Below are 25,871 nucleotides of genomic sequence, written 5' to 3'. Positions count from 1 at the left end.
CAGTCTCAAAATGATTGACACTTCTTCTAATATGTGTAAAAACCTTACACAAGATTAAAAACTTGTTAAAACTTGATTTTTTGGTGCCTATCAAAATGCTTTTAAATGCTGATTTCCTGTGAGAAAAACCTCTCAAGATTGTCCCAGAAAACTTTCATTTGAGGAGGCAGGAAGAAAAAACACTGCATGTCTTTGTTGAAATTAATGGATTATTACTGCTGCAGTGGACGATGACGAGCCTGTTGATCAGATGCTCTCTACAGATACTAAGCAGATACTGTTGAATGAATCTCAAATGATTTGGTTAGAAAAACAATATGAGAATGTTTTTCTTGGTAGTTGATACAGTAGCTGACAACTGAATCGATTTTTATCTTTTATTTTGAATAAAATTCAATTTATGTGTTATTGCCTTTTTATGTCTTATGTAAAGCACACTGCATGCCCTTGGTGTAGAAAGAAGACATGTTACATCTTTTTAATAACCTAGATCTTAAATCCACTGTCTTAAAACTCAAAAATAGACAACAAATAAACATGTGATTTGATTCTGTTAAGAGTCAATCTGTTATAAAATCAACAATTCAATTGGAGTTAAATGATTTTGATACAGTATAAAATGTTTAATAACTTCAATTTAATACTCTTGTCTCGTCAACCACAATTACTCAAAATGATATGTGGTTGTAAACTCAGACTGAGACACTAAGGAAACGTTACATGACTTTTAAACTAACCATAGGTCAAAGGTTAAATCTGTAATATACAACAACCTGATGCTTTTCTTTTGCTCTCGCACTTTAAATGCAGCAATTCCCAGAAAAAAAGGCGATGAAAACACGTTATATGACCTTCAGTGTGGTCAACAATAAGTCTAATTTTGTGTTTTATTGCTGTTTTGATTATTGCTGTTTTCCAGAGGCCTGTCCTGTACAATCCCTCAAACGAATCTGGTGGTTTGCTTTCATGTCATCTGGCTGCAAATGACGCTTGGAAGTCAAACGGAGTCATGCAATCAAAATCAAACTGATACTGGCTTATGAATTCTCTGAAAACAGCCTGTCTGACATCTGTCCTAGATTATGAAAGCTCATCCCATTATTAAATAACAGTCTTCAGATAAGGAAAACTCAGACATGTGTAAACCACCGGCATGGAAAATGAATCAGAGCACAGCAGGTCATTCCTGTGAATGTAAGGCTGCTGTGGCTCACATCATACTGTTAATCTCAATCTGTGATCTCAGTGCTGACAAACTGACAGCCTCACTGCCAAAAAACTCAAACATCAATTGTATTTACAGGGACTAACAACTAAATCAAAGGTCAATGTGTTTAGAAAGTGTGTCAATTACAAACACTCACATTACTACTAGTGCTTATGTCAAGTTATAGTGTAGCTTACACAAACTACAGCCTCATTCATTACTGTTTAGTTAAATCAGCATCTCCACAACTGTTTCGACACATTTGAACAGTGTAACTTCATGAATTGGATTTGTTTGGCATCACTTTTTAACTAATAAACAGACGCTGCCACACATTCAGCCTCGGATCTGACTTGAATAACGATGCGCCCCCTTTCATAAATGTAAAATATTATCCAACAAGCGGAGCAACATACTTTTTGCCACATTTCTCCTAATCATTAAGTACAGTTTGGCTTTTTTTAACGCGGGTAAGAGCTTAAAGAGGTCGCAAGCTGACGCTGAATAACAAACCAACATGAGCGTTAGCTAACTCACCTTCGCCTTTTCCTCAAGCGAGGCGTTCAAGAGCGGCAGCGTTCAGATGTGTTTGTAAATCAACGCTTTTCACAAAGGTATGAGTTTAATATATTTCACAAAGATTAAATGTATGTTTTAGTCATGAAAGATTACGTGACACTTTCTACTGATGAACGACATCCCAAACTGTACAATTTAATATGAAGTTAGTACCCAGCTAAGCTAGCTAATGTAGCTAATCTATTAGCTTTGTCAGATGTCAGGAAATTAGCATTATTACAAGTGAAAATTTGATAACTAGCATTTGAAAAATATCAAAAACCCTGTCAATAGTCATGTTTGCTTGCTTTTCCAAGTTTCATATCAAGTTCATATTAATTTCTGTGTTTTGTCAGATAAAATGCAAATATAAAGGCAAAACTTTGGATATTGGTATGTTTTGATGTGCATTTTTCATTCATTTGCAATTAATTTAAAAGAAATCTAGAAATTCATAAGCACTGATGACTTATACAATACCTTTGCACAACAACTTATCAAAGTTCTGGGTAAATTATGTGTTTCAAATACAGATCTATTGTTTTTATTAAGTCTGGGATCTAGCAAAAGTTAAATTAATCACTTTTGGTGATTGATTCTACGTTTTATTTGGTTTACATTGGGAAAAAATATGCAAGGGGGAAAAAAATAATAGACAATCATAAATATGATACTCGAATGACATAGGGCAGTATCGCTTTTTTTGTGGAGGTGCTGTGCTTTTTTTCAGCCTGACATGAGCAGATCTGTACTGAGAACAGCGATTATAACACACTGCTGCAATGAAACATGGAGGTGCCCTCATCCTTAGGTAAGATTGAATAAGAGACAAGTCACAACTTCCTGTTGGATGATGCGATTGAGTCCAGTACAAAGACACCTGACCATCTCACGCACACATAATCCTGTACTCCAAAAACAGCACGTGTAGTCAAAAACCCTTCCAAAAACCAGTCCAAAAACAGATGCCGGCCTCCATCTTGCAACCTATGTTTACCTCTGCACTTTTCCATCTTGCTATATAAAGACCAGTCTAGCCGCATAAAGAAGTCATTAGCTCAAGTAATCCACTTGTGGCTCGGGGCCTTCATTATGTGATCACACTGAGGAACTAAAGACTAAACCGAGGGAGCTGAACAGTGTGGATTGCTCCATACATGAAGCCTCTGTGGTGAGTTATTGAGTCTTGCTGCCATTCAACCACCTATAGTGAGTTGTCTGATGGACACCCTTCAATTCTTGACCTGATCCTGGACTGGTGGAGGATGAAACAGAGCAAATGCTGTTTAACTATTCATTGAAACTGAGAGCCGATAGGACTTGGGAACTGGTGACTAGATAAAGGAGGTGACCACGTAAGTTAACTGCTGATTAAAAGATGTGTTAGTAGAGGAGCTTTTTTCTATTCGTGCACCGGTTAAAAAGGTTGTGTAACACCTGAAACGAGCTCTTACAAAAAGAAATTTATGTCTCAGTCGTGGTCTGTGGCGTCTTCATGATCCAGACCTGGTTGAAATAACAGTTTCAAGTCTTTTTTTAGTTGATTTAAAATGTCAGTTTTGCCTTGTAGTACAGTTCTGTGTAATAATAAGCAAGATTTTGATCAGAAAACCCTAATTGGATCACTTTAGCCTGCTGCTGAATATACTTAAAGGTGACGAAAGCCACCCATCTGCTGCTTTCAGTAGGAAAAAACCAGCTAAACAGGAAGGAACAACAAAACAAGGAAGTTATGTGCAAACTCAATTTTATGAAATCTAACATGTTCAGATGTAAACACCCAGCCTTTTATTGGGTTTTAAACTTGTAAACAGTTCAGGCATCATTGTTTAACTGAATTTAACAGAAGGATATTTAAAAGTGTTTCCATGACTCAATTTTTCCATTTCATCAAAACAATTTCAGGTAAAATATTTCCCTGAGTTAGATTTTAGATTCTTTAATGTAAGCCTTCGTAGAATTCAGACCAAAACAGTCCTCTGTTGCAGGATTGAGGCCAATCATAGAGGTTAGGGAGCGAACCAGCGGATAATGAGATTAAAAGGGCACAAAGTTGAACGTCCTGCAGCTTCAGCTCTCCGGCTGCTGCTGCTGCTGCTACCAAAGCAACTTTTCTCTCTGTGAATGAAGGCGGTTTTCTTACAGGCCGGGACTGTTGTGGAGCTATTTAAAATGTGTGCGGAGAATTGTGAACCCGAATCTCAGCCTGAAAATGGGTGAATAGTCAGATTTGTGACTCCAGAAAGTTTGCAACAGTTTGGAGTTCATCAACAATACAGTTAAATACATTCTCATGTTTTATATGTAGTGTCTTTTTTTTTTTTAAATATTGGAATCGCTTTAAGCTGATGTGATGATTGTTTGGTGCTTTGAACAGGAACAGTCATGGGATGTGGCGTCACAAAGTCTGACCACTTTCACAAACACTCCGGAAAAGGTAACAACGATCATCTAGACAGAAACTGTTTATTTCTCTTAACCTGTTTGACGCTTCTCTTCTTGCGTACCTACGTTATAGTTATAATCTCCCTATTATATGTGTTGAATTTAATCTATCTGTGGTTCTTTTTTTGCTCTGCTGCATGCAGCCGTCACAAGTAAGCCACATCTGTCTTGCCTCGTTTGTTGTGTCGTTGTGTTGTTAGATGTTGAATGTAAGCTCAAACCTCACAAACCTCGGTCAGGGCAGGAGGAGGACAAATCCAGTGAAGTAAACAAACTGGACATAAAAATCTACCTCAGCCACATACCGTCACACGCGGGAGGGAGAAATGTCTCTTGTAGTAGTTGTGCAGGGCATAGAATTCAAAATACGTTGAAATGATAAGAACAAAGTGTGCAAACAAAACAAAGGTTTCCAAAATTGGTCAGATCATGATTGTGCAGATTCTGACATTTTTACGATCAGACAAGGTTTTGGACTTTCTATGTCGGAGGAAAGTTAAAATTGTAGTTGAGTGTACTTTCAGTAATGTTATACTTACAAGATTTTGAATAACTTGCATGATATGATCATTTCATCATCAAAGTCTGTAAACAATAATACAGAATAATTACACCTCTACTGTACGTTAGAGTGTCCACTGGTGGAAAATGTACTCAGACTTTAGAAGTAAAAGTAGCAGCACCACAGTGTAGTTCAGTTACATGTTGAAGTCATGTATTCAAAACATTTTTGTACCTAGTATTAGCCTTAAAATATACTTAAAGTAACAAAAATAAAAGTACTCATCATGCAGAATGGACCATTCAGAATAATATATATTTAACCGTATTATTGATGTAGTCATGTGTACATCACTTTAATGTTGCAGCAGGTGAAGCTAATTTGAATTACTTTATATAGTCTGATCTTAACCTACAGCAATACATCATAATTTATTTCTTGATAATATTTTATACTATTAATCTGAATCTTTACAGTAGCTAGTAACTAAATGTGTTAAACTAATATAGTGGAGTAAAAAATACAATGTTTTATAAAGTAGCAGAAAATGGAAATACTACATCAAGCAAAGTATCTTAAAATTGGCTAGCGTTCTTTCTGTAATGTTACTTTCCGTCACTGCACGTCCTCTCTGCAGTGAGATATTTTCTGATCACCTGTCCTCTGCTCTCTCGTGTTTCAGCTATAAGAGCTGCTGTACTGATTCAACAATGGTACCGTCAGTATGTGGCCCGTACAGAGATGAGACGGAGATACACCTGGCACATCTTCCAGTCCATCGAATACTCTGGAGAACAGGCTCAGATAAAGGTGAGGAATTATCAGAGACGATCCAGTATACTTCTGCATGTTTGCTGTGGAGAAAAAATAAATGTAAAAGCTCATCTGTTGCGTCTCCTCCCTGTGCAGCTTTATAATTTCCTCGGCTACCTCATGGACAACTTCACACCATCAAGCAATGAAAGTAAGATATCTGACTTCTTGACTGACAAACTGTATTTTCTTTCTGTAAAACTAAATATCCGAGTTTGAACTGTCGTCTTGATTTCCCCTCCAGGAAATCTGATCTCGCACATCTTTCGAGAGAACGAGGTTTGTCGGGATGCAGAGTGGGAGAGGTACTTCTGCTACAAGAACATTGAGGTGCCGGAGATTTACTCAGGACCTCACCTCACCTTCCCTCTGACGGTGGAGCAGGCAGTCGGGCTGGTGGAGGCCTTCAGGAACAAGAAAGTAGGTGTACACCTCTGCTTTACAGTCTTGTCTCTTCAAAGCCCGTCACTGCAAATTCTTAGAAAAACAAATGTTTATTCTAAGAATTTTTATTATAGCCTTTATTATGGAATAGGTAAAACACCTGTTCTGTAGATCTAACAGACTAAGAGTTGGAGTATAGGCAGAGAAGTTCTTAAATGTAAAGGTAAGCATTGAAATCAATCCTGTAATTGACAGGGCTGCTATTTGCAGAGTTATGCTGTCTCTATAAAATATAATGTACAGTATACTGTATGTTTTACCTGCAAGAGACATTATTCCTACTTATCTGCACGATCGTGACCATTATAATCGCTTATTAACTTAAAAAGGAGTCTGACTTGAGTCTACTCAACAAGGTTATGCAAGTATATTGAATAGCAACACTTCAAAAAAAGTTTAGTTTTTTCAAGTTCTGTGCAAGAAAATAAGGGCAAAAAGCATATCTGCACAAATCACAGTATCACAGCAGTTACCAAACATTGCAGAATGACCATCTGTTTCTGTGTTTGTGCCTAAAACCTTCTTGCTAACAAGTCTCTCTCCCAGTAGCAGCTGCACTCACGCTACGTCCTCCAGCTCCTCCTCGAGACGTGGAAACAGCTCCGGATGTTTCCAAATATCAACCGCATCTCCACCTGCCAAAGCAAAGAAATCACAATTTGTGGTGAGCTGAAAGAAACTTGTTTTTTCTAAAGAGACAGTTGAGAGGTGATTGGACAAAAGACTAGAGAAATCAGCGATGGTATTAATAACTAATAATAACATCATAGATAATACACAGCAACCAGGGACTCTCTGTTGCAAAGGTTTAAGCACAGACATGTACACAGTTTCTTTCTGTTTTTTGTTGCCAATTAACTGTGTTAGTTAATTTACATGTATCCTCGTTATTACAGGTGATTTGCACGGGCAACTAGAAGATCTGCTGCTGATTTTCTACAAGGTCTGGACCTCATCCTCTAAAATCTTCAAATTTCACAATTGCTGAAATAACCACAACTGGTAGTTTGTAGTGTCATCAGATAGACATAATCTGATTTTAATCAAAATAGTAATACTAGTACAATAATAGTAATGGGGCCCCAAAGAAAATCAAGTGCTGAAAGTAATAATTGTTGTGATCATTAATCTGCTGATCATTGTTTATTGTGATTAATTGATTGCTTAGTCAACAAAATGTAAAAAATAATTGAAAAACACCAAGGTGAGGTCTTCACATGTCTTGTTTTGTCTGACCAGTTCAAAAATTTAAAAAGATATTCAATTTTAAATGATGTGAAAGTCTTACAGTCTTACAGTTGAGACACGAAAATTAGGGAATATTTGACTTTTTTCTTGTGTAAACAAATTCAATAATTAGCTGATTATCAAAATGGTTGCTGGTGGACTAATCAGATGATCAACTAATTGATAAATCAACCAATAGTTTGCCTTCTATACTTTAGTTTTGGTTAAAACAAAGATGTGTAGCTGCATCAATTAGTGAGTGAAACAGGATCTGTTTTCACTGCTTGTGCTGTTAACGACCCTTTGTTTATATTTAGATTACAGAATGGCCCTTTATTTTGCTGCTGTTTACTTTTCAGAATGGCATGCCCTCCCTGGAGAAGCCCTATTTGTTTAACGGAGACTTTGTAGACAGAGGCAAAGACTCCATTGAGATCCTCCTGATCCTGTTTTCATTCCTGCTCGTCTATCCCAGTGACATCTACCTCAACAGAGGAAACCACGAAGACCATATAGTCAACCTGAGGTGAAACTAAATCTAATTGTTGGACAGTGAAGCCCGAAATCACATGTCCTTGTTGTCCAAATTCACCAGGTATACTCAAAAACCTCAATTTCTGTTATCTTGTGTTTCCCTGTAGGTACGGCTTCACAAAGGAGGTGTTGAGTAAATACAAGGTAGGTTTAAATCATGTAAATTCCCTGCTTATCAAATCTCTGCCAAAACGTGTCCTAATCCTGACTATATTTGGTAGCAAACCAAAACAGTTTCAGTCACCTTGCCCTTCACATTCCTAGTAAAGCGTGATACAGACCAATACAACACTGGTCACTCCTCCTTGCAGCTAAGAGGATTTGAGGTCATTAAACCAGAGGCCTGCAGGACATCTTACTCTGTTGGCTTCTGATACGTCAGGGAGGTTGAGGTGGTCCAAAGACCCACAAAGGAAAGATGCTAATTTGTCTGAAAAAGGCATCAAACTCACACTTTGGAACAACATCTTTATCCTGGAAAAACAAGCCATTACTGTCAAATAAAAGCAACTTACAGCATCAAGAAATGAAAAAAAAAATAGCCCTTTAAAACAAAATGTATCCTCAGATCTATAGAAAGCAATAAAAAAAGGAATTTCAACTTTCAGTTTTACAGAGTTCACTTTTTAGAGTTTCAGAAAATGTTATTTTCTGTATAATAGTTTTCCTTGAATGTGATTTAAAAACTCCAGTTTGGATGTGGGACTTGGACTAGTACTTGTCCCACTTTATTATCATCAATTAATACTACTCGAACTTCTGGTTGTGGTTTCAGATTCTGAGTTGATGTTGTAATTTCATTTTCCCTTTTTTACCCTTTATGTACTCGAAAAAGTGGTGCGCCATGTGCAATTTGAGATTTTAAATAGTTATAAAACAGAAGGCTAAAGAAAAATTGAAAAAACAAACAAAAAGGAAGGATTTTGGTCATGAGCGAGAAAGAAAAGCTTCATTGTTACATGGCAAGTATGAAAGAATAAAAGACAAATCAAATAAATTAAATAAAAACCCAGATGATATACTGGTTTTGTCTAGGATGGCAGAAAAAGTTAATTTTATCAGTAAATGGTTACAAATGTTCCCCATGTCATCCTTAAACTGGCAGGAAATGCTGTTTTCAGTAAAGTCAGTGCTCACATTTAGTGAGGGAATTCAAAAAATAAAAATTTAAAAATAAAGTAATGAATAAAATCAGTCTAAAAATATGAATAAAAACTAAAAATGTACAAATTTACAAAATTACAAAACTTACGCCTTCACAGAAAACAGAACAAGAGAAGAGCCGGTTGAAGAAAGTCATTTCCTGATTGTGGTTCTCCTCAGATGCACGGCAAACGGATCCTGAAGCTGCTGCAGAAGATTTTCAGTTGGTTGCCGTTAGCAACGGTGATCGACCAGAAGGTGCTGGTACTTCATGGAGGGATCTCCGATGTCACCGATCTCAGCCTTCTCGCCAGACTGGACAGACACAATGTGAGGAGACAACATGTGTGGCTGTGATAAACTCTTTGAGAGATACTCGATCAAACACGGACAAAACTACAACCATGGTGGGCGGTCATCTGCCTCAACCGGTTGGGTTGGGGGAAAGAGAGAGAGAGAGAGAGGAGCTCAGTGCATCATGGGAAATCCCCCGGCAGTATAAACCTATGGCAGCATAGCAAAGAGCCAGACCCTTTATCAAAAGGAAAGTTTTAAGCCTACTCTTAAACATAGAGAGGCGGTCTGCCTCCCGAACCAACGCTGGAAGATGTTTCCACAGGAGAGGAGCTTGATGGCTGAATGCTCTGCCTCCCATTCTACTTTTAGAGGAACCACAAGTAACCCTGCATCCTGAGAGCGCAGTGTTTGAGTGGGTGGTACTCTTAGATCTTTATGATATGCAGGTGCCTGGTCAAAAATAACTCCCAGATTCCTTACTGAGGTGCTAGAGGCCAGAGTAATGTCATCAAAAGTAGCTATATCATTAGATAATTTGTCTGTAAGATGTTTCAGGCCCAGCACAATAACTTCTGTTTTGTTTGAGTTTAGAAGAAGAAAATTGAAGGTCATCCAGGTTTTTATGCCCTTAATACATGCCTGAAGTTTAGCTTACTGGTTAGTGTTATCTGGCTTAATGGATAAGTATAATTGTGTATCATCTGCATAACAATCACTAATTAATTAAGTGTTTTCTAAGGATAGTCCCTAAAGGAAGCATATATGAAGTGAATAGTATTGATTCGAGTACAGAACCTTGTGGAGCTCCGTGAGTAACTCAGTACAATTCCTTTAATACCAATTAAATGTTCCAGTCTTTGTAATAGGATATGATGGTCAATAGTGTCAAAAGCTGCATTAAGATCTAACAAGACTAGCAGATGTCTCTAATAAGTAGAATTGTATCATTAAAGGAGCCCTTAAAATCATTACTGCTGTGTGTTACAGGAATACAAGGATCAATAGAGGTATGACTCTGTCAGCCTGGCTACAGTACTGAAAAGAAACCTTGCGGTTGTTCTTATTTTCCTCTATCAATAATACGCTGCTCTGGCATTACGGAGGATGTCAGCTTTAATATATGAGTTTGGGGGTTGCACCACAGCGTTAATCTCTTGTGTTTTGTTTTCTTTTTTAGAGGGGCAGTAGAGTCAAGTGTCATTCGTACAGAGCCTGCAACACTATCAATTATCTGCTCTTCTCTGTTATTCCCAGTATGTTTCAGCACTGAGGCCTCCAAAGAAGAGACACCAAAGCTCAGCGGGGATGTCCATTGACTCGGATCTGGATGAGGACGTGTGGTCCACCAACAAGATCCTCCAGCGTCGCGTCTCCCTCATGTATCCCAAACCCCTCGGAACACGCGAGAGCTTCCAGAACCGCTCACTGCAGGACTTCTCCGACCGGCTCAAAGGGAGCGAGTTGGACGAGATGGAGATGAACAGGAGGAGACAGTCCTTGTTTAACTCAAGATCAGAAAAAGACATTTCTCCGGCTGTGTCCACTGATTCTATCAAGAGCGAAAATGCTGCGGACGAGTGGAAACAGGTGATTAATGAATACTGAACAGATGTGAACAGATTTCTATGCCATTTCATTTGTCTTACATAAATAGTAAATAGTAGTAAATAAGTATACATACTAAAAAGATAATATAATTATGAAGAGAGGCAAAACTAGAAGAGAAACACATTATCATATCTCTCTACATTATCTTACATTATTACCTTGTTCTCAAGACACACACACAAAAATACACATACATTAATGTCAGATTACCATGGAGAAAAACATGTCTTCTTTTTGCCCTGCTTTTAAAGAAATTCAGCCCTGCTGTCACAGATTGATCACCTTTAAATCTCTCACAGTTTTTCATAAATATAAATCATTAAAATGCTCTTATTTTTTAGATAGGCCTAACTCAATGGAATGCAGTTCGATGTCCTGTATTAAAAATAAGTACGCTTTTTAACATCCCATTTAGGAATAAAAGCGCTCTGTGAGCAAGTTTGTTCTTTGTTGATGTCTTAAAGCGTCTCACATGAGATGTTTAATTGGTGACGTTGTCATGTGGAAACGAAGTTAATTTGAGAAGAGTTCATTGCCCTTTATGGCCTTTGTGCCTCAGCTGTGTTCCAGTGGACTAAATCAATCCTGAGTCACAGCCTGATAAACGCTCAATCAGTGATCAACGCTCTGAGGATTGTTGCCTGCGTGGGCCGTAACATGCTGTAATCCACCACGTCAGTAATCTCTCTGCTGTGAGTTAAATCTGCTTTTCAAACTGGCCGTCACCGACTTAAACTCTGTAGAAGGCAATGAGCTCCTTTGGCACAGGTACTTGTTGGTGGTTCAGATCCAGGTCAATCTCTGTAAACAACTCAAGGTACTACTTCAGGTGTTTGTATGCATTAACCCACAGTAAACTGAAGTAACAGCAGATCCTGAGAAAACACTTAAAATATCTCACAAAATTAAAAAACATAATTTTATACGGCCAGCAGCAGTTAATACATTTCACTCAAAGTCACAAACGTGAACCTCGTGGTGACTCTACAGGTGAATTGAGGAGATCATTAAATTCAGTCGGATTTATCCGCTTGGCACCATGAATGTCTGTACCAAATTTAATGTTAATCCATTCAACAGTTCTTCCAGTTGTCATGAAATTGTAGATGTTTTTCCAGTTTCCAACCAAGCACTATAAGGATTTCTTGTCCATGTTTAAAAGTTGAGATTTAAAGTGTATTCTTGACCTGGAAACAGTAGTTTTCTCCTTATCAAGAAGACAGTCTGATCTCCAGAACAGCTACTAATGGATCTTGTGATGAGATTGTTTTGCCAACTGCTGTTCCCAAGTTTTTCCCCCTTATACTGTATGCTCTGTTTTTCATTTCAAAGTTAAATCTCTCCCTCTTGTCACTCCTGACCTCCTCCAGATCCTGGACCTGCTGTGGAGCGATCCGATGACCCAGGACGGCTGCACACCCAACGAGGTGCGGGGCGGAGGCTGCTACTGGGGCCCCGACATCACCGAGGACTTCCTGACCAAACACAACCTGCAGCTCATCATCCGCTCCCATGAGTGTAAACAGGAGGGTTATGAGTTTTGCCACAACCGTAAGGTGAGCTGAGACACCGATGACCCACAGAGGCTCTAATAATTTCTCAGGTCAGTGCTTCCGCTAAAAATGCACTGACACATAAATATTTTCTTTCCTTTCGCTTAGGTCCTCACTCTGTTCTCTGCCTCCAATTACTATGATGTTGGAAGCAACAGGGGGGCCTACGTGAGGCTGGGTCCAGACCTTGTGCCTTATGTGGTTCAGTACCAGGCAAGCAGCATGATCAGAGAGCTCACCGTGAGACAAAGGTACAAAAACTACCAGAAAATATACAACAATATGAATCATTCAGGGCTGCAAACAGTTTAGTTCTATAAAAAGCTCGAAAACAGTGAAAGCAGACTGAGAGACTGTAACTGTGACTAGAGACTGTATTCAGACATTTTGATAAATGTGATCTCTCTTTTACAAAGACAGATGAGAAGATTGATATTTATATAAGTCAGTTAAGTGTAGGGCAACAGAAAATAGCCACTTAGCATTGCTTAGCTGAACATAAAGACTGGAAACAGTGAAAAACAGCTAGCCAGCAAGGTAACAAAAGTCACCTATCGGCATCTTTAAATCTCATTATTTAACACATTGATCTTGTTTGATTACCTGTTTTGTTTACCTTTAGACAGAGCCTTCATGCCAAGCTAAGCTAATCGTCTGCTGTCCATAGCGTAATATCTAACGTACAGACATGAGAGTTGAATCAGACGTCTCGTGTAACTCGCCGTAAAAAAGCAAATGTGACTACATCCCAAAAATGTATTCTAAAGAAAACTCTTTCTTCTTCGATTGATCAATTATGCACGCAACATAGCTACTCTATTAAAGGTACATAAATATTACATAGATAAAGAATACAGAATTATTTTTCTACCTTTGCAACTTTTACTGGATTCGTCAAAAGCTCTTAGATGTTTTCTGTTTAATAGGAAGGTTATCACAGTTTTGCCTTTTCAGGTCAAACTGTTGTAAAACAACAGTTTCCTTCACTGTTCTGCCTTTAATTCTGTTTATTATCTGTTCTGTTTGTTGTAATCTTGTCTGCAGTGTTGGGCGAACAGAGCGCTCAGCCCTCAAAGTCCTGCGGGAGCAGCTGTTTGTGCACAAATCTGACCTCCTCTGTGCCTTCAAAAAGTACGACAGCGAGAACAAAGGTGTGTAGTGTCACTTTCACGAACCATTCAGTCCACGACGGATCAGGTGTTCCTCAATTTTTATGACGGATCTATCATGTTCTTCCCCTTGTGGTTCTCAGAGGACAATGTCTGGCTAGGGAGAAATGTGAGCTCATAGTTTTTTGTTTGTGTGGAACATTTAATCGCCATTCAAAAACAAAACACAAGGGCTGATAAAAAGAAGAAGTCCAGTTTCTCAGAAACTTCAGCTGGAACTAAATTACTTATTATTCAGCCAACATCTTTGTTTCTTAAGGTCATAACAAGTAAATAAGGAAGTATATTATTTTTCTGTCAATCAGGTCCTTTTGTTTTATTTCATACTGATGTATTTACATTTTTGCTTGTAGGAGAAACTAGTTACATGATACAATTAACGATCATTTGAATATAAATACCAAATACAAATGTTGGCTTCTTATGTGCTATGGGACGTGCTTGGATACTTATGGAGTTGATTTTTGTCATCATTTATTCACGTGACTGGCCTATATGGAAGCAGTGGAGGAGAATTGGTCTAAAATCTAATGTTACAATACAAATCAGATAACTGGTAAAATCTCCACCTCAATCAGGTGTTGTGTCTCTGAACGACTGGGCGACTGCGGTGGAGAACGTGATGCACCTCGGCGTGCCCTGGAGGATGCTGCGCTATCAGCTGGTCACCTCCAAGACCAGCGACGGCATGGTCAACTACTATGAGTGGTTCACCGAGCTCGCCATTCACGGACCCAACACGGATGTAAGGACACACATACATGTTTTATTATCACATTTAGAATCAATTTAAGGAGATGCACAAATAAATGCTCTCTATCTGGGCTTTTCTCACTTGGTTTTCATCGTTTTTCCTCTTGCAGCACATCGACCAGAGTCTACTTGAGACTTTGTATCGCCATCGCTCCACCTTAGAGACCATCTTCAGAATCGTAGACACAGATAATTCAGGTAAAACAATTTATTCACCCCTGAAACAAGTTCTGTAATCACAGACCACTGGTTTCTTTCACGTTTTAATGGACAGCGTATATGTCCCTCTGTGTGGCATGACATCAGGTAAAGAAATGTCAACAAATATCAGGTTTTTTCACCAGTGCCTCAGAAATCAATATTCATTTTTTAAGACTCAACATTTTGCATGAACATTTAATAATCATACAGGGAAAAAGTCCATGTTTAGTGTTAAAGTTTTGTTTATTTTTCACTTTAAAAACAGTATCATGACAGAAGTTGGACACACTGTGGACGTCAAATCAAGAACGAATCATCCAAAGGAAATACACATGAATGCATAGAAAAAGAGGAGACAAATACAGCTCCAGTAAGATCATAAAAATTGTGTAGAAAAGAAAGAAACAAAGGAAAAAGATTAATTCGATGTCTTGAAGAATAAAAAGGCACTTCAGAGTGTGAAAACAATTGTATCATGTCTTCTGTGGCTCTGGAGAAGCACTGCTGCCAGTCAGTTTCTTTTATAGATTCATCTTTAATTAACTAATGAATCAATCATTTGGTCTACAAAGTATCAGAAAACAGTGAGCGATTGTTCATTACAGCGTAAGATGACAGTTTTTTTCTGTAACCGCAGGATGTTTGGCATCTGTTGCCTTAAAAATAACTTTGATGATCAGTTGATTTTTTAAAACAGCTGCAGATTGATTAATTAATTCTCTGATGAATGAAATACCCTACAATATCAAGATGCATTTTGGGAATTGTAGGAGCTTTTTGGCGCTTGGCCAATACAAGGGACTACTCTTGATCTCTGCTGCTTCAGTTTCACGATTCTTTTTTTTATTCAGACACTTACAAGTTGCCCAACTTAGTGGAAGTTCAACACTACATCATTATTGTGTCGCTTTAATAAAACATCTTGAATTAAATGTTACCGTAGTAACTCACAGAGACAGTCCAACCAGAGACAGCGTGATGCAGTGGAGGTGTAAATGTGTGCAGATAGAGACGTCTACAGAGTTCAGCCTCTGTTAGTCCACCTGTGGCGTGCTAAAGAGGCCTCAGCATGCTTCTGCCATCTGAATCCTTCCAGTTAAGACGGGGATTAACCCACTGATCTACTGGTCCCTCCACCTCATCCCCACCCCCACCTCTCAACAGAGTCACACATACTTTTTCCTGAATCAGTGTCTGCCTGTTTCTACGTTTTTTATTATTTTTGGCCCCGCACTATTACTGCGTCTTTAATCTCTTATTTTCTACCCTGCATCTTTAACCTTTCACCTCCCCCAGGCTTCATCACCATAGAGGACTTCCGGCAGACCTGGAAGCTGCTGAGCGTCTACCTAAAGATGGAGATCACGGACGAGGCCATCTCCGACCTGGCCGTCACCATCGACAGCAACCAGGACGGCAGCATCGACATCGACGAGTTCATGGAGGCCTTCCGCCTCACAGACAAGAAGAGCCGTCTGGAGCGAGGACGCAGCATGTTCATGGGCACAGCCACCGACCTCACCAAGCTGGAGGGAGACCCCAACATTTGAGCTCAGAGAGCAAAGAAAACAGAGAGCAACCTCCACTCAGACTCCTCGCCAGGCAGACAGGCAGCAGAGGGGAGGGCGGGGAGATACAGCCAACGCAAGCTGCTTTAATGACGCACGTTAAGACGTAGGAGGCTGCTGAGCAACAGCCGCCTGGATCACAGGGGATTAGGAAGAGGTTAGAGTTCAGGGTATTTGACAGCGAATGCTCATTTTACATTTTGAAGCTGTTTTATCCACTGAGGAAGCGTGGGTGAAATGCAACTGCATGAACCAGATTTATATATATATAACCAGATTTTATTTTATTATGTGAGAATAGTTGGAAACCACTTGAACAAACGGTCCAGAAACACAGAAACGAAAAGGCTTCATGTTTCAGCTGCATGATTATTAAAAAAATAATATTAGATACTGTGATCACATTTATTATGAGGACCTTTGTATATCAATACATCATTATTTTTACAACGCAACATGTTTTGACATATGTGAAAGACTAAAGATAAAAAGAGTAACACCTGCACACTGATTCCACATGTTTTTGAATAGACGATGTTTTGATCCCAGTCGAATTTTAAAAATGGTTACCACACACAGGTATATTGATAGGCTGACAGGATTTGTGATGACAAAGAATATTCAATTCACTATAATGTTAAGACAGGAAAAAAAGCGCAAATGTTCACATTTAAGCGCCTTAAACAAGAGAATGTTTGGATTTTGGGACTTAATAATGATTTAAATGATCAACTGATCATTAATATAGATGGACATTAGTTTTCAAATGATAAATTAATTGCTAATATTACAGTTATCTCACATAAAATGTTGGAAAATTGGGGAAAACGCTCATCACACATTCCTAAGGCCCCTTCAAAATTTCTTGTTCGACCAAAGGTCCAAAACCCAACAGTGATACAAAACAGAATAAATCAGCAAATCGTCACAGAAAACAGTGAATACATCATTTTTCTTCTTGAAAGAATTACTAATTGATATTCATAGTTGCTGACAATACGTCATTATATCAAAACTTTAAACATAAATAAGACAAAATCTTAAATTACAAGAAAAGTTCAGAGTTTGAAGTGTGAAGAAGTAAAACTGACCCTCCTCTTCTTGCTCTCTGTTGCTGTATTTAGCAAGGTATTCTGCCACTACTACATCTTCTGTGGCCAGCTGTATTTTAAAGCTCTTTGTGAGCCAGTGTGCAGGCGTTTATCTGTTTATCAATGATGACTTCCAGTAGCCTTTTATCCTTTTATTTATGTGATGTGTGAATACCTACTTTTCCTCCTAAATACTTGATAGATACCAGAAACTGATCAAAACATTTAAATATATAATACGACAATGAATAATTGTGCAGCTCAGTTGCACGTATTTGCTATTGAATGTTGCTGGTGCCTTAGGTGTTTCAACTTCTAGAGACTGAAGATCGTACTGAAGTCCCTCCTCATCTCTGGTGGGATACGATCCCTCACCTCGTCCAGAACAAGAGAACTCAAGCTGTTACACTTTTGACTTTTTCGATGTGTCTACCTAGAAATTGTTGCCCAGAACATTCACTCTATTTTCAAGCTAGAGTATGATATTTTGGGAAAATATCCTTATTCGCTTTATGTGTTTGTCTGTGCAATGTTAGGCTGGAGTTAGCTTAGCTTAGCACAAAGACTGGAAACAGGGGGAAACAGCTAGCCTGGCCGGTAACAAAATCCGACAACCAGCACTAACACTCAGTAATTAACATGTTATGTCTGTAGTTTTAAAGATGTTGGTTGTTGTCCAGCTGTTGTTATTTTAATTTGTGGAGCAAGGTCTTTATGCTAAGCTAAGCTAAGCTAACTGTCTCCTAGCTGTAGTTTCATATTTATAAACATGACAGTGGGATCATTCTTTCTTGTCTATTGACAAGAAAGCAAATTTTAACCAAAATGTTAAACTATTCTTTTAATATATATATATAAGTTAAGCTCCCACATTGTTTAACACTGTTGAACCCCAAATGAACTAAACGAGACATGAAAAAATCAGTGTGCACATGTGTAAAATTTTGTTGTTTGTAAATGTAAATATTATTGTATGTTTTTTTGAGCATCTTGAACTTGTAAAACATTTACTGTAAATACATTTCAAAGTCAATTTAGTAGCATTTGTTTGTGTCTTGGGTAAGGAATGTTTAACATTTACAATTTGAAGAACAGGAACGGATCAAACAGTCGTATATTAGGGAAAAATATAATTTACATATGTAAGTTCCCAGAAGGCCTTTAGACAATCTCCAGTAGTGGGAACATAGAGAATTTACCTTAAAACACCAATATTACACAATATTTCCTATCAATTTCTCTTCAGCGATTAAAAGTAAATAATAAATAAAAGTTCAAATAACTCAGTAATCAGATCTTGAAACTAGATACGTGTCTGCCGTCTTTTATGACAAAGAAAAGCATGAAATCCTCTCTTATTTGAGAAGCTGGAACAACTGAACATTTGTATAATATATTAATAGAATATTTTTCTGACTTGCAACAAATTGATTAATTGACACAAAAAAGTCACAGTCAAAAAAGTAATTAAAAGCTGTAATATTTAACAAAATATTCCACATTTGGTCCAAAATATTTTCTTAATTCAAAGTCAAATAACATTTTAATTAATTTCCCTCAGAAATAATTTAGTGGAATATACAAAAGTTTTTTAACATATTTAATTTAATTAAATCACCTTATTATACCTAATTAACAATGTTATGTGGTTATTATCCTTCCAGGTCAGTTTTTCAGAATCACCAGCAGAGGGCGAAAAAGACCATTTAGTCAAACTCAGTGTTGGCATTACTGAGCATTAGTGTGATAGCAGCTTGTACAACCGATCAGTGATGACTGTTTAACAAATAAGTACACTCTGATTTTAAAGGATATTAGTTAGCCATTCAGGTTGGCTAAGAGTACCAGGCGTTAAGGATGAATGCAATAAAGCAAACTGGGATTTCTTAAACGCACAACACCCTGAATCTGAGCTGCAGCAACAGCTGTGGAAATTCCTGTGGATTTTATTGCATTGTCTCCTTATAAGCATCTGTGATGGGGACATCAGTTTTCCTTTCAAATGATAATCTTTCATGTGGGTGGGAATTAAAACGTGTCCAGAGCTGCCTGCAGTTTAAACGCAGTTGGATTAAAAAAAGCATTGCGCAAAGTTTGCACACAGTCATCGTTTACCTCAGTGGTTCCCAAAGTGGGGGGCGCGCCCCCTAGGGGGGGCGCAGAGCAATTGCAGGGGGGGCGCGGGAAAAACGAATGAATGAAAATATAAATACAGTAGGCTAAATAACACTGCTAGCATAACATGGACACATTTTTGACGCAGCTCCCACGTAAACGCAAAGCAGAGGATGAAGCATCACCAGATGTGCTTCCAAAGCAATTTCCTTCCAAGGCAAAGACAAGAAAATATGACGACACATATCTTGCCTTTGGCTTCACCTGTACAACGGTGGGTAATGAGGAGAGACCGCAGTGTGTTGTCTGTCTTAAAGTGCTAGCTTGTGACAGCTTGAAGCCGAACAAGCTAAGACGCCACTTGGAGACAAATCATCCAGAGCACAAAGACAAGCCAGTTGACTTTTTCAGACAAAAACTCGTAAACTGCCGTGCTCAACAGTCTCTCTTTACTAAAGCTGCATCCGTGCCTCATATAAAGTTGCCTACCGAGTGGCACAGTGTAAAAAGCCGCACACAATAGCGGAGGAATTAATACTTCCCTGTGCTATGGACATGGTTTCAATTATGTTTGATGACTCTACAGCCAGCAAACTAAGGGCTATTCCTCTGTCCAACAACACCATCGGCAGGCGCATTTATGACATGTCAAAGGACATCGAGGAGCAGCTTAATGATAAGGTGCGAGACGGCCGCTTTTCCCTGCAGATGGATGAAGCCACTGACAGTAACAAAGACTGTTTATTGATAACTTATGTCAGATTCATAGATGGAGATGACATGAGGGAGGAATTGCTTTTCTGCAAACAAATTCCTGGCAGAGCCACAGCAGAAGAACTCTTTAAAATCATTGACACTTACTTGAAAGAGGCCAATCTGAAATGGGAGGACTGTGTGGGGATCTGCACAGACGGGGCGCAGGCTATGGCTGGGAAACAGGGAGATGAAATCCGCATCTTTTTGAAGGAAGAGGGCAGCGATCTTGCCCACAACTTTCACTGTAACAAGTTCGTCAAGAAACTTGCATACCTCAGTGACATGTTTCTGAAACTCAACGAAGTGAATTTACAGTTGCAGGGCACAAATACACACCTCCCACATCTGGCAGATAAAATCACATCATTCATCAGAAAACTTGAGATGTGGCTGCAGCGAGGGAAGGTTGGACGTGTGGACTCATTTGAGAACCTGAAATCATTCATTGAAGACAACAAGCTGCAGAACACAGTGATCCCATGCATGGAAGCACACATCTCTGCCCTTCAGAAACATTTCCAGAGATATTTCCTGATGCAGGATCCAAAAAAATATGATTGGATCCGTGATCCCTTCAGTGCATCACCACCTGCCGACTTAAGCACATCAGAGGAGGAACAGTTCATTGATGTCACCTCTGACTCAACAATGAGACTGCAGTTTCAGTCAAAGACACTGGCTGCATTTTGGATTGGAGTGGAGAAAGAGTACCCACTTTTTGGCAAGAGAGCCCTGGCCATACTCCTTCCTTTTGCCACATCCTACCTATGCGAGATAGGGTTTTCTGCTGTGGCCTCCATCAAAACCAAGTACAGATCAAAGCTGGACGTTGAGAATGAACTCAGAGTGGCAATCTCAAAATTGCAACCCAGATTTGACAAGATCTGCAGCATGAAGCAGGCCCACATCAGTCACTGAAAAGATGCGAGGATTAAAGGTGCCATTTTTGCACAACAAACCTTTGGGTTTTTGTTTTTGTTTTCCTCTCAGGGAGTTGGTCATGTTTTAAAACCCATTTTTTGCAGAGGCAATTTTTTCAAATATGCATTAAATGTTAAATATATAAAAAAAGAAACCTGTTACACTGAACATAATCACACAGTTAAGGTGCTTGAAAACTGTTACACTTATTACAATCTGCAGTTTATGGCAGTTCACTTTTATTTTTTAAAAAAAAAAGAGGTTGAGGTTTGACACTTATTACAAACTGCAGTTTATGGCAGTTCACCCGAGAGTCAACTACTCTAGTATCTTGACTTGTGGACTTTTATTCAGTGGAAGAGGAGGTATTCAAATCAAAGTAAACCACTCTGTAAAAATACTCTGTTACAAGTTATAGTCCTTCATTAAAAATGCATTTAGCATTTGTTCAGATTAAACAAGACATGTTAATTAGTGAGCTTTAGACAGGCTGGGAGGCAGATTTTGTTGGTCTCGGACAGACCAGGCTAGCTGTTTCCCCCTGTTTCCAGTCTCGATGTTAAGCTAAGCTAATTGTCTCCTGGCTGTAGCTTCTTTTTCAACAAACAGACATGAGAACAGTAAAAATCGAAGTGTTTCTAGTCTCAACTGTTGACAAAAAAAAGCGAATAAGCCAAATAATTGTGTGGGAAGAAGTGTTCAGATTATTTACTTAAGAAAAGTAGCAATACCACACTGGAACTACTCCATTACAGGTGACCATCTGGCATTGAAAACTATACTTAAAGGATTTAACGTAGTTATTTAGAAAGATATCGATATGAGTGTTATTGGATTATTATTATTACTGATGCATTCATGTGTAAATCACATTTTACTTCTCTGTAATGTAATAGAGTAAAAAGTACAATATGTTCCTGTTAAATGTGGGGGAGTAAAATGATGAAATAGCATAAAACAGGAATGCTCATGTTCTTAAGCACAGTACTTAAGTAAATGTGGTAGAATGTAACTAAGTACATTTACTCAGCTACTGTATAATTTTGAGACACCTGTACTTCACTTGATTATTTCCATTTTACGCTACTTTGTACTTTTACTCCACTACATGTTTGAAGCCAATATTGTACTCTATACTCCAATACAATTATTTGATAAGTTTAGTTGCTTTGCACAATATAGATCAACTAATAAATGATGATATATTATCATAGATTAAACAGCAGCAGTACCTTTATGATGTATCTTTATCGGCTTTAAAGTGATTTACACATTAATGCAACAATACAACAATAAAATGATTTTAATCATATGATTTTACTTCTAATACTTTTACTTTTAACAGAGTATTTTTACATTGTAGTATAGGTACTTCAAAGTAAAATGCTTCTCACAACACTGCTGGCTGTTGGCTTTCATTTTGTTATCTTTAGACAGATCCATGCTAGCTCTTTCCCCCGTGTTTGCCTCCTGGCTGTTGCTTCACTTTTAACTGTCATGACATGACGGTGGTAAGAATCTTCTCATGTCACTCTCAGCAAAAAAAAGCAAAACAAGTGAAACACTCTGACATTATGTCCCGTAACGTCAGAGTGTTTCTCATCAACACTCAGAACATGTGAAAACAGACCCAGTGTGTGTCTCCCCAAAGGTGGAGACCGACGTGCCGCCGCCTGCCCTCTGCTGCTTCTCACATCCACCACCCCCAACACAGAAACTCACGCTGGTGATAAGCGGGACAAAAGAAGGAGGCAGTTAGACCTATTTTTTCCAGTGCAGTGGAGGATGGGGCATCTATTGTTCACTGTCTGCAGGTGGTCTTACAGTTGTAAAGCTGCTGGAGCTCAGCCCTAATGAGCTGGAGCGTCTCAAAGCTCTCGGGGCGACAGATTAGTCATCGACTGAAGGACAAACTGCACTTTCAAGTAACATTAAAAAGCTACATACTGTAGGTCTGACAGTGAATAATTAATCACACACGTGTAGATATTATGATTTGTGGAGCTGGGGTGTGTTTATGTTTATTTTTGTCACGTGAACCTGCTAATTTTACTTAAAGGAGCAAAATGTAAAGAAGCACTGACGTCACGTCAAAGATGTCTGTGTACTGAAGTTAGTGTGCTAACCAGCTAGCCCTGACCCGTCCTGTGTCATGATGACTTTGTACCTCAACAGAGCCAATAATGAGTTACTGCTGCCTCCAGTCTGTCCTCAGTCCTCGAGGGCAAGAAACCACTGCCATCAGCAAAGAAAGACATGACGGATGAGTGACGTTGGTGGAAACAGCTCTTGGCGAGTAAACTTACATATAGCACCTTTAAGCAAGGGACGTGCAAGGGAACGCTATTTATATAAAAATTATATATATACATTTCAATCTTGAAATAATCAATTATTTCATGATCAAAATATGACAAAGAATGAAAAAGGTACAGAAATTGAGCGTTTTCATCATGATACAATCTTCAGCCCCAGTTGGTAAAGGTTTATTTTACTGGTCTGTGACTTATAAATGATTTCCTACAAAGTTTCCAATAATTAACTACATATTTTGGTATAACAAGTTCTGAGTTATAACACTTGTATGATTTAGTTTATTGTGCTGACTCTAGAAGCAGTTGTTGGTTTCCAGAGGGATTTACTTGAAAGAACTGTTCAATTTACACCCAAATATAACATAAAAATAATAATTCATTAATGGAAGCTTCGATGTTGACTTATATGTTTGCCTGTAAACAAATTTCCCAGCTTGCGTGTCACTAGAAGACTAGTTTACACAAGAAATTAGAAATGACTGACTGCTCTGTCCACAGTTTCTGGCTATAATCCAAACCAAACAACATAGCTCTTTCCAGTACATGCCCGGAGAAATCATTAAGAAACTGCTTAAACTTTAAAAGGAGTTACCACCAATCAGGTGAGAGGTAAAGGCAGAAGGGGAACTCGTTAACTTGAGTGTAGTCGAAAGGCCTTTAGGGTTGAAGCTTCAAAGTTTGGCTTGAAATCAGCTGTTTCTCGCTATGTGACAGCATCGAATATAGAAATTAAACAAGTAATTGATCGACAGACTCATAATCTGCAATGATTTTCATAGCTGATCAATTGTTTTTTGGCAGAAATTGTAAAAAAATGCAAAACATTTTCTCGTTTCAGCTTCATATACAAATGCAGCCTATTAATGAAGCAGTGATTCCTAGCTTGGTGGTCAGGATCTTCCCAGTAGGTCATGAGACAAAAATACCAAGAAAAACTCCAAACAACTCTCTCTTGAACACTTAAAATGTTGTTATTGTCACATCACGGACATGTTCAACCTTAAAAAAAACAAACTCTGACGCATTTTGGCATCAAACCTTCGTCAGGAAGCCCTGAAAGAACAAGGGACTCCCTGCAGAAGGCATGATGCCCAGTTGTATTGGAGGTCTAACATGACCGTGCCGGGGCAATAAAGGCATTTTAATAGTTTAAAAGAGAGTGCCGCAGGGTTTTCTTGGTATTTTTTACATCTGCATGTATCCTAACCCTTTTTTTGTTTTATGTTGAAAACACAGATGATAACTATTTAAGAGAAATAGCGTGTAAAGGAAACATCACTTTGGTTCGACTGCTTGTTACTTACTGCTGTTGTCATACAAAAAGGGGTCAAGAATTGAACTAGAAGGCAAAAGTTTACACTTACAGTACAAAATGTCCTCTATCCGCTTACTTTAGGGCCTTTAGATTGAACTTAATATACAGTCAAATCCAACACAACACTTACTACACTGCACTAAGTAGTTTGAAACCCTCTGTAAATTATTCACATAACAGGTTTTCAATGCAAAAAACACATTATCAAGATGCAATAAACTCACTTCAAATGTAAATAGTCTGTATTAAAGTTTATTCCGTCCTTTTTTTCTGTGTCTGAGCGAATATGTAAAGTGAATAATAAGCACTTAATGCAAGCTGAAGCAGAGACTGCGCACTTGTTGATGTCTGTGTTCCCTGAAATGTTCGTCTCAAGGGCAGAGATACATGATGCAAGTTCTCAGAAGAGTTCAGACAGGGAGACTGTAGCTGTCCCGAGGCCACAAGTTAGAATAATGCACTGAAGGCTGCTGCTGCGTACACATTTAAAGCCCTTGAGGATTTGTGGATTTATCTCTTTTACAGCTTGAGATGAATGACAGACACGTGTGACCTGCTCTGCTCCTGGAAAACCTGCCTGAGCTTGTTGCCATTCAGCTGCAGGTTTGACACGTGGGTGATGCAATAAAAACAGTCAAGTGTTTCTAAAAAGCGAGGGAAGAGTCAGAGCTTTTTTGGCTACCTTGAATTTATTGAATGTTTATGCAAAAAAGCGAGTCCTGCGATAAAAAAGTCCTTGTTCTTTAATCTTTGCGTGTTTGTGCAGTTCTTTACAGGAACTCTGCTTAATCAAGCAACTGTGGCCGAGCAGCAAGGCCTGTTACTGAATGCTTGGTCATAGTTATTCAGCTATTTCTTCACCGAAAACCAACCGGGTTCAATCTAGTGTTCGAGGAAGGATTCAGATCATTAAAAGTAAAAGTTAATGAGTTTTAATAGCTAAATGTACTTAAAGTGTTAGAATTAAAAGTAAATATAGCCTCAGTGACCGACTTATTTTTATATATATCTTAATTTGGTAAAAAAAAAAAAAAAAAAAAAAAGATTAAACAAATTTACATTCATTTTTTAAAATTTTCATGAGCAAAAACATATATAATTGTACCTCTTTTTGTTGAAAATGTTTAAAACCCAAGGGCCAATCAAACACTGCTGAAGAGCCAAAACATTTGTGGAATCACATGGTTTAATGTTTAACAATGTATTTTATTTTATTTATTTATTTAGAAATATAAAAAATCAAAAACTACAATATTTTCCTTCTAATTGTAATGGAGTAGTAGAAGTATGAAATTAGATACAATTAAAAATACTTTTTACAGTTTTGTACTCACAT

General features: G+C 38.3%; 2 protein-coding genes across 2 annotated transcripts; both read left to right on the top strand.

The window, feature by feature from the left end:
• The first annotated feature begins 3,918 nt into the window (after nucleotides 1-3,918).
• On the top strand, nucleotides 3,919-18,037 carry ppef2a (protein phosphatase with EF-hand domain 2a). The gene is made up of 18 exons (XM_073465307.1): nucleotides 3,919-3,981; nucleotides 4,143-4,202; nucleotides 4,354-4,362; nucleotides 5,395-5,522; nucleotides 5,622-5,676; nucleotides 5,770-5,945; nucleotides 6,519-6,633; nucleotides 6,866-6,912; nucleotides 7,556-7,722; nucleotides 7,838-7,874; nucleotides 9,054-9,203; nucleotides 10,425-10,757; nucleotides 12,149-12,334; nucleotides 12,440-12,582; nucleotides 13,376-13,482; nucleotides 14,079-14,245; nucleotides 14,364-14,451; nucleotides 15,751-18,037. Exons 1-18 carry the CDS (start codon nucleotides 3,978-3,980, stop codon nucleotides 16,002-16,004), a joined length of 2,226 nt encoding a protein of 741 aa, XP_073321408.1. The 5' UTR covers nucleotides 3,919-3,977; the 3' UTR covers nucleotides 16,005-18,037.
• Nucleotides 18,038-19,783: 1,746 nt separating this feature from the next.
• LOC140995642 (zinc finger BED domain-containing protein 5-like) lies at nucleotides 19,784-20,902 on the top strand. Its single transcript, XM_073465721.1, has one exon. The coding sequence runs from the start codon at nucleotides 19,784-19,786 to the stop codon at nucleotides 20,900-20,902; it is 1,119 nt and encodes a 372-aa protein (XP_073321822.1).
• Nucleotides 20,903-25,871: the final 4,969 nt, after the last annotated feature.

This window comes from Pagrus major, chromosome 5 (assembly GCF_040436345.1).
Source record: "Pagrus major chromosome 5, Pma_NU_1.0".
NCBI classification, from domain to species: domain Eukaryota; kingdom Metazoa; phylum Chordata; class Actinopteri; order Spariformes; family Sparidae; genus Pagrus; species Pagrus major.
Note: the sequence above shows the minus strand (reverse complement) of the source record. Positions and strands in the feature narration are given on the sequence as shown.

Coding starts and splice junctions, on each gene's coding strand:
- ppef2a (XM_073465307.1), top strand. Junction 7,875..9,053: donor AGGTGTTGAGTAAATACAAG/GTAGGTTTAAAT, acceptor GGTTCTCCTCAG/ATGCACGGCAAACGGATCCT. Junction 13,483..14,078: donor GTACGACAGCGAGAACAAAG/GTGTGTAGTGTC, acceptor CACCTCAATCAG/GTGTTGTGTCTCTGAACGAC.
- LOC140995642 (XM_073465721.1), top strand. CDS start 19,784: ATGGTTTCAATTATGTTTGATGACTCTACAGCCAGCAAACTAAGGGCT.